Below are 9,652 nucleotides of genomic sequence, written 5' to 3'. Positions count from 1 at the left end.
CCTTCTTCACAGTCCAACTCTCACATCCGTACATGACCACAGGAAAAACCACAGCCTTGACTAGACGGACCTTTGTTGGCAAAGTAATGTCTCTGCTTTTGAATATGCTATCTAGGTTGGTCATAACTTTCCTTCCAAGGGGTAAGCATCTTTTAATTTCATGGCTATAGTCACCATCTGCAATGATTTTGGAGCCCAGAAAAATAAAGTCTGACACTGTTTCCACTGTTTCCCCATCTATTTCCCATGAAGTGATGGGACCGGATGCCATGATCTTCGTTTTCTGAATGTTGAGCTTTAGGCCAAGTTTTTCACTCTCCACTTTCACTTTCATCAAGAGGCTTTTTAGTTCCTCTTCACTTTCTGCCATAAGGGTGGTGTCATCTGCACATCTGAGGTTATTGATATTTCTCCTGGCAATCTTGATTCCAGCTTGTGTTTCTTCCAGCCCAGCGTTTCTCATGATGTACTCTGCATAGAAGTTAAATAAGCAGGGTGACAATATACAGGCTTGACGTACTCCTTTTCCTATTTGGAACCAGTCTGTTGTTCCATGTCCAGTTCTAACTGTTGCTTCCTGACCTGCATACAGATTTCTCAAGAGGCAGATCAGGTGGTCTGGTATTCCCATCTCTTTCAGAATTTTCCACAGTTTCTTATGATCCACACAGTCAAAGGCTTTGGCATAGTCAATAAAGCAGAAATAGATGCTTTTCTGGAACTCTCTTGGCTTTTTCCATGATCCAGCGGATGTTGGCAATTTGATCTCTGGTTCCTCTGCCTTTTCTAAAACCAGCTTGAACATCTGGAAGTTCACAGTTCACATATTGCTGAAGCCTGGCATGGAGAATTTTGAGCATTACTTTACGAGTGTGTGAGATGAGTGCAATTGTGCGGTAGTTTGAGCATTCTTTGGCATTGCCTTTCTTTGGGATTGGAATGAAAACTGACCTTTTCCAGTCCTGTGGCCACTGCTGAGTTTTCCAAATGTGCTGGCATATTGAGTGCAGCACTTTCACAGCATCATCTTTCAGGATTTGGAATAGCTCAACTGGAATTCCATCACCTCCACTAGCTTTGTTCATAGTGATGCTTTCCAAAGCCCACTTGACTTCACATTCCAGGATGCCAGGCTCTAGGTGAGTGATCACACCATCGTGATTATCTGGGTCGTGAAGATCTTTTTTGTACAGTTCTTCTGTGTATTCTTGCCATCTCTTCTTAATATCTTCTGCTTCTATTAGGTCCATACCATTTCTGTCCTTTATCGAGCCCATTTTTGCATGAAATGTTCCTTTGGTATCTGTGATTTTCTTGAAGAGATCCCTAGTCTTTCCCATTCTGTTGTTTTCCTCTATTTCTTTGCATTGATCGCTGAAGAAGGCTTTCTTGTTTCTTCTTGCTATTCTTTGGAACTCTGCATTCAGATGTTTATATCTTTCCTTTTCTCCTTTGCCTTTCGCTTCTCTTCTTTTCACAGCTATTTGTAAGGCCTCCCCAGACAGCCATTTTGCTTTTTTGCATTTCTTTTCCATGGGGATGGTCTTGATCCCTGTCTCCTGTACAATGTCACGAACCTCATTCCGTAGTAAGACAGTATGTGTTGCAAGAGGGCATCAGAGGGCAAACACACTGAAACCTTACCCACAGAAAACTAGTCAATCTAATCACACTAGGACCACAGCCTTGTCTAACTCAATGAAACTAAGCCATGCCTGTGGGGCAACCCATGATGGGCAGGTCATGGTGGAGAGATCTGACAGAATGTGGTCCACTGGAGAAGGGAATGGCAAACCACTTCACTATTCTTGCCTTGAGAACCCCATGAATAGTATGAAAAGACAAAATGGTAGGATACTGAAAGAAACTCCTCAGGTCAGTAGGTGCCCAATATGCTACTGGAGATCAGTGGAGAAATAACTCTAGAAAGAATGAAGGGATGGAGCCAAAGCAAAAAGAATATCCAGCTGTGGATGTGACTGGTGATAGAAGCAAGGTCCGATGCTGTAAAGAGCAATATTGCATAGGAACCTGGAATGTCAGGTCCATGAATCAAGGCAAATTGGAAGTGGTCAAACGAGATGGCAAGAGTGAATGTCGACATTCTAGGAATCAGCGAACTGACATGGACTGGAATGGATGAATTTAACTCAGATGACCATTATATCCACTACTGCGGGCAGGAATCCCTCAGAAGAAATGGAGCGGCCATCATGGTCAACAAAAGAGTCTGAAATGCAGTACTTGGATGCAATCTCAAAAACAACAGAATGATCTCTGTTCGTTTCCAAGGCAAACCATTCAATATCACAGTAATCCAAGTCTATGCCCCAACCAGTAACGCTGAAGAAGCTGAAGTTGAACGGTTCTGTGAAGACCTACAAGACCTTTTAGAACTAACACCCAAAAAAGATGTCCTTTTCATTATAGGTGACTGGAATGCAAAAGTAGAAAGTCAAGAAAACCTGGAGTAACACGCAAATTTGGCCTTGAAATACGAAATGAAGCAGGGCAAAGACTAATAGAGTTTTGCCAAGAAAACGCACTGGTCATAACAAACACCCTCTTCCAACAACACAAGAGAAGACTCTACACATGGACATAACCAGATGGTCAACACCGAAATCAGATTGATTATATTCTTTGCAGCCAAAGATGGAGAAGCTCTATACAGTCAGCAAACACAAGACCAGGAGCTGACTGTGGCTCAGACCGTGAACTCCTTATTGCCAAATTCAGACTTAAATTGAAGAAAGTAGGGAAACCACTAGACCATTCAGGTATGACCTAATCAAATCCCTTATGATTATACGGTGGAAGTTTTATACATAGTAGTGTATATATGCCAATCCCAGTCTCCCAGTTCATCCCATCTCCACCTTCCTCCCTTGGTATCTTCGTCTGTGTCTCTATTTGCTGAAATGGCAACCCACTCCAGTACTCTTGCCTGGAGAATCCCAGGGACATAGGAGCCTGTTGGGTGCCGTCTATGGGGTCGCACAGAGTTGGACACGACTGACGCGACTTAGCAGCAGCAGCAGCAGCAGCAGCAGACTGACTGGGCTTCCCAGGTGGTGCCAGTTGTAAAGAACCTGCCTGCCAATGCAGGAGACGTAATGAAAGACATAAGGAGGGCTCGATCCCCGGGCTGAGAAGATCCCCTGGAGGAGGGCATGGCACCCCACTCCAGGAGTCTTGACTGGAGAATCCCACGGACAGAGGAGCCTGGCAGGCTATAGTCCACAGGGTCTCAAAGAGTTGGACACGACTGAAGCGACTTAGCACACACGCGTGCATGCACGCATACCAACCGAGTCTTTTTACTAGATCTCCTACATGACACTTACCATGTACCATATTGCATTTTTCTGTAGTTACTTAGGACTTCCCTCGTAGCTCAGTTGGTCAAGAATCCACCTACAATAAAGGAGACCTGTGTTCAATTCCTGGGTTGGGAAGATCCCCTGGAGAAAGAAATGGCAACCCACTCCAGTATTCTTGCCTGGGAAATCCCATGGACAGAGGAGCCTGGCGGGCTACCGTACCTGGACTTGCAAGAGTCAGATACAACTTAGTGACTAAACCACCAACATAGTTACTTATGCATATTTTTGCCATTTTCTTTACTAGGCCCTGAGGTTATGGGAGTATTACTGATGTTCAGTCCTTCTTAGCCCACAGATCATTGCTTCCCTCTTCATCAGTCTCAACAAAGCTGTTTTGTGTGACTATAAGACAAACTGGTGTTGCGATAAGTATGAGCAAGCCTGGGGGAAAATTCATAGAAATGTACAAAGATTCTATACTCAGATTGTTTTACAGGTGAGTTTCAGATGTTGTTCCACTTTAAAGAAACCGAAACTGGAGATCTTAGGTAATATGTTATGTGTGTGGCTGGTTTCTGTAAGCAAAAAATGCAGCAATGTCAATGATTATGTCTGTCATCATAGAAAAGGCCCTGGTCCTGCATGCCCACAGCCCTGGCATTCCAGGCCATTTTAAGTCCCATCAGGTCTATCTTCTGAATAACTCTCAAGCCCCTCACCCTGCCGTTTTAAATTGTTACTTCTGTGGTTCGAGTTACTCTTATTACTTTTCTAGAATACTGCTATGTTCTCCTAACCAATCTCTCTACCTTCAGGCCTGCTCCCCCCCATCGCCCCCCCGCCCCCATCTAATCCATCTTGTTCACCACATGCTAAAACAGTCAATCTAATCATGTCACTTTTTTGTAGTATTATACTTCTGAATTCTAAGCACCAGCCTTTAGGTCTTAGCTTAGAAGTCACTTCTTTGGACTTCCCTGGTGGCTCAGTGATAAAGAATCCACCTGCCAATGCAGGAGACATGGGTTCGATCCCTTGTCCAGGAAGATCCCATATGCCATGGAGCAACAAAGCCTGTGGCTACAACTATTGAGCCTGAGCTCTAGAGCCTGGGAGATGCAGCTACTGAAGACTGCATGCCTAGATCCTGTGCTCTGCAACAGGAGAAGCCACCACAATGAGAAGCCCACGCACCGCAACTAGAGAGCAGCCCCTGCTCGCTGCAACTAGAGAAAGCCACATGTAGCAACGAAGATCCAGCACAGCCAAGAATAATAAATAGATAATGAAATCAGGAATTAAAAAAAAAAAGTCACTTCTTTTTGGAAGCCTTCCCTGAGTGCCTACCCTGTAATGGGTTAGTCACCACTGCCCCCAAGCTCCCCCGGCATCTAGTGCGTCCCCCTCAGCACCTACCACCAGGTACATAGGACCTTTGTCCTCTCTAATTCCAGCCTGTGAGCCCTGAAAGGATGGAGGCTGTGTCTCTTACTGGCTTATAAGCACTTAATAAATATTTGTTGAATGAATGAGGAAGATACTATTAGAATGTTCAATTTGTTGGTCACCATCCCTCAGAATCTTCAATTTGTTGGTCACCATCTCTCGTCTGTAGGAGTTTGGAGTTTGCCATTTAAAAGTAGCCACAGGGAGGAAACAGGAACTCTCCTACTTGGTGGGAATGCAAAATGGTATAATCTTAATAGGGAGGGTGATTTGGCAATATGTAGTTCTTGCCTGGAGAATCCCAGGGACAGGGGAGCCTGGTGGGCTGCCGTCTATGGGGTCGCACAGAGTCAGACACGACTGAAGTGACTTAGCAGCAGCAGCAGCAAAATTAAAAGCCTCTGATCCAGCAATCAGAATCAAGATTCTGAGTCTATCCAGAGATGCTGGCAAAAAGATACAAAAAGATATGTAAGGTATTTTTTTAGCACTACTTATTAATATGATAGCAAAAGACTGGAAACAGCCCCAAAGTCTTCAGTAGAAGACTGGTTAAATAATCTTATGAGACATCTCTACAGTGGAGTGCTCGGCAGCCCTAAAAGAACAGGTGGAGATTCAATATTTATTGTTGTAGGTCTATCTCAGTATATATTATCGAGTGGACATGGCATGATGTGGAAGAGTGCATGTGGTAGGGTACATTTTATGTAAGATGGGCAAAATATATACACATGTCCATTGTTTTATAAAGGAACAATGGAAAGATAAACCAAAAACTAACTTTAAAAATATGTATGCATAGAGGAGTGATACCAGGAGAGGAAGAGGCTGGATAGAAGGTCTTATTTTATTGTTTTGCCTCTAGAAGCACGTAAGATTTTACTAACTTTTGAAGTTAAAAAGAAAAATAAAAGTTGCTATAGGGAGAGAAGTCAGGAGGCTGGATCAGTGCCGATTTCTTGTTGATTGGAAGTCATCTGACCCAGGGGAACAGGGAAGATTGGTAGACACACGTAACAGGAGCTCCCTTTCATGGCTGGACTTCCTGTCTGCCGTGAACAGGGTGCCTCAGGAAGCAGAACCCCTCTGTTGATCTCTTCTTGCTGCTCAGTGCAGAGTCAGATCTGCTGACCACAGGCCACCCAGCTGAAACAGAGCTCACTCAGCCTCTCTCTCTCTCTTTCTCTCTCTCCGCCACAGGGCCCAGCTATCAGTGAATTCATTAAATTCCGCTGCCACCTTCCTCCATTCTTCTCTCTTCCCCAGCTCCATCTGACCATTCTTCACATGGTACTTTCCCACTGGTGAATCCCAAACGTCCTCCCACGTCTTTCCCCAGCGCCCTCCTCCCCTACCCACCCCCTACATCTGTGTTTCTCGTTCCATTTCTGAACAGCTACATCCCTTTGTCCTTTAAAGCCCTATCCTAACTCTTGCCCTCTCCCTCCCCCCAAACAGCTCCAAATCTCAAATTTGCCTTAGAGAGTCAGAAGTTAGGTTCTCTTTGGGCTTGTGGAGCCAAAGTTTGTTTTCGCAGACTTTTCCTCTTGGCGCTTGATGAGTAAGCTCAGCATTCTGGAGGACTTGATTTCTCAGGCAGTGGCCTTTGGAACAGATGTCGAGCCCATGCCAGCACTGCCATAGTGACAATGAAATGGATTTTCAACATGAACAAATGGGAAATTATCCTCCTTTACATTCGGAGGGTTTGTATTTGTATGGAGTGGCAGAGTAGGGGGAGGAGAGAGGGCCCTGGGAGAACAGCTGCAGAGAGAAGATTACAGGAAGTTTGGAAATTTTGATTATTACCATTTTATTTTTGTCTTCCAGCTGCTAGGTCAGGCAGCTCGAAACATGGTACTCCAGGAAGATGCCATTTTACACTCAGAAGATGTAAGAAACAATTTCTGTTACGATTTGAGTTTTATATGCACAGTTTATGTGGCTTCTGGGAAGTGCTCTATTTCTCTCTCTCTCTTTTTTAATGCAGAGTTTAAGAAAAATGGCAATAATAACAACTCATCTTCAGTACCAGTGAGTATGCGCTCTCCAGTGCCTGCTGCACTCGCTACAGTCGCTCTCTGCAGGCTGCTGCTTGTGGCCTTTGTGCCTTTGCTTTTTTTCCTGAAGGCGGGAACCAGGAGCAAAGTGTCAGGAGGGTGGTGGGAGTGGGTGGGGAGGGGGTTAGTCAAGGATTGTTCCCTCTGGAATAGATGCCTGAGACTGCAGAAGAAGTTGGTGTACAGGGTGCGGTCAGAGTGGCAATCACCTTTGTGAACCTCGCTCATATTTTGGGAGCTTCTTAGAGGGAGAGACTGCAAACCTCATAAGGCCAGGGCCCATCCAGGACCGCACACATGCATAGCCCTTGGCACTTGGTGGACACTTAAGTGGTATTTGCCAACTGTCTGTGCCTGAGGGTTTTCCCAGAGTGGCTGCACCTTCCCTGGGGAATGGAGTACATCAGTGACCTTTGTCTTACATTCCCATGTGCGTGCTAAGTCGCTTCAATTGTGTCACCTTAATGTATCTGACTCTTTGCAATGCTATGGACTATAGCCCTCCAGGCTCCTCCGTCCATGGGATTCTCCAGGCAAGAATACTGGAAGAGATTGGCATGAGCCCTAACTACTATAAATCATCCAGCAGACTCTGAAATATAGAGACTCCCTTCTCCATTATAGTTTTGGACAAAATTACAATTTAATTAACTTTTCATCTTACTTCATTTTGCTTTTTATTTTATGCAGTTGATATTACACTTAGGTACCTATTGGAAAAATCTGACTGGGAATTTAACTCTTGATAGTTAAATAGCTAAAACATTCATTTTGGGGGTATGTATCTATCAGGTATGTGACCCCTCAGCTCCACGTACCCAAACTGAATTTGAGCCATCCTTATAGTCGGTCGGACCACGTCGCTCACTCTGATAGAGTATTATTACATCTTTAGGTGTAAAATCCATCTTTTCAGCAACTCTGTGCTCAGATAGTGAAGCGGGATTCAATAGCACAATCTTAGGATAGGATGGACAGAAATAGAAAATGTGACAAGCTGGAAATTTGTCCTTCCTATGTATATATCTGATCATAGATAACGTCTTCTAGGTTGCTACATTTTCTTACGTTTATTTTTCTCTTTCCTTCTCTGATTTAGGCAAGAAGCTATTCAGAAGAAGTAAGTAACCCCAATGGTAGAGGAGTAGGGGGCCAACTAACTGTAGCAAGCTGGGGGGAATTACACTGCTGGGCCTAGGATTAGTATAAAACTCTGGTTGACATAGACCCTTAAATTGATTTGTGTTCTAGGATAGCTCACTGAAAATATAAAGAATATTTCAGAGGCATGCAGTAAGTCAATTCACTTCTAGCACAGGTTTTCTAAAAGTTATAGGGTGTAGAGAACCAACCTTCAGGAGTAGACAACTTTTTACATTGGTAATATTTGTTAAGTAGAGTAAATGTGCTGTAGTCATTGAACAGACTTGTATGTTTGTATATGTGTATTTTTTTTAAGTGGACTAAATCAGTCCCTTGCAATATTGTTTATATAATAATTGGCTTTACAGATCTTTTCTTCATATTTTAAACATGTCTGGTCCCCCCCGCCAGTGGACCAATATAAATTTTTGATTTAGCTTCAGCAGAACTATGCATATATATTTTGTGCAAATACTCTGTGCAAATCATTTGCACAATGAAATGTCTTTTTTTTTCCCACATCGGTTGATTTTTTTTTTTTTTCAGTATCTAGTTCTCCATTTTTCTAGGGAGAACATATGATATTGTACTTTCAGGGATAGTAAACTGTTACAAACAAAGAATGTAGAGAAATATACCCCTATCTCTGCACCCAGTCATGAATCTGACCCCATTAATAGCCCCCACATTTAAAGCCAAAAGAAAATATGATTGTATAGAGGGGTTGCTATGATGACAAGATGCCCATTGTAGATAAACTTTTTTCTCTATCCTAATTTACAGCGTTGAGCAGTCTTCAAATCTACAGGACCAGTTGAATCATCTATTGAAATAGAACGAGTTAGAAGAGGGCAAAAGCACTTCTTTGCCTGACCCTGAGGAGGAAGTATCTTACATACCATGTGCTATGGGTTTGATTTTCCATTTTCTTCTCCAAAAGTTAAGTTAGAAAAGATCTGTGATGATGAACAGTTTTTCCTGAAAGGAAATTAGATGACTAAATTTTAGAAGCACTTCTTAAATCAAACCAACCCATGTTCTTAATGAATTTTTAAGTTGTTCTGTTAGTTTGATATTAAAACAAAATTAAAAGATGTCTTAGTTTTTCCCACAGAATTTTAATATGTCAAAAGCCATGTTGTCTAAATGTGTTTCTTAAGCAAATACTGAGCAGTGTTTTAAATTCAGACTTAGAGATTCTACTGTGAATTTATAAGAATGATTAATATTTTTTAAAGACTTTTTTTCTTTTTCTTTTAATCAGACTTTCAGGAAATATTTTAATTTCATGGTCACAGAATGATGATTAGGTAATACCAGTTGTTTTCTTTTCTAGTAACTAAGAAGAGATACTTATTTTATTTGTTGGAGCAAATTCCTTCATGAAAATTAGGCAAATGGTATCATATCTGGCCAGCTGTAACCTCCTGCCTTGACCTTCATTCCTAGGGTTTCTTTGTTGTTGTGACTCTTGATTAAGTGGCCTTGGGTTCATTTTGTAATTTTGCTAGTCGTCAGCAAATTCACTTGTATGACATTATTGCCAAGTGAGAATGCAGCTAAATTACCAAGATTGAAGTATAAGCTTGTGCCATGTAGAAAACCTTATGTTTGTAGACATATACCCGTGTTCACTGAATTTATCTTATTAAATGTCATTGCCTTTGTTCTCAA

The 9,652-nt window shown here is 42.5% G+C and overlaps 1 protein-coding gene across 1 annotated transcript in view; it reads left to right on the top strand.

The window, feature by feature from the left end:
• Positions 1 to 9,652, top strand: part of LOC105002664 (chromosome unknown open reading frame, human C10orf32) — a 13,201-nt gene extending 3,549 nt beyond the window's left edge. Inside the window, exons 2-5 of the mRNA XM_010859428.1 lie at positions 6,606 to 6,668; positions 6,766 to 6,809; positions 7,935 to 7,955; positions 8,762 to 9,652. Of these exons, the coding sequence (XP_010857730.1) occupies positions 6,606 to 6,668; positions 6,766 to 6,809; positions 7,935 to 7,955; positions 8,762 to 8,813 (180 nt within the window). The 3' untranslated portion in view covers positions 8,814 to 9,652. The remainder of the gene's footprint in view (positions 1 to 6,605; positions 6,669 to 6,765; positions 6,810 to 7,934; positions 7,956 to 8,761) is intronic.

Source organism: Bison bison, unplaced genomic scaffold (assembly GCF_000754665.1).
Source record: "Bison bison bison isolate TAMUID 2011002044 unplaced genomic scaffold, Bison_UMD1.0 scf7180017864456, whole genome shotgun sequence".
Lineage (NCBI taxonomy): Eukaryota > Metazoa > Chordata > Mammalia > Artiodactyla > Bovidae > Bison > Bison bison.
The sequence above is the reverse complement of the archived record's forward strand: the minus strand, read 5'-3'. Positions and strand labels throughout refer to the sequence as shown.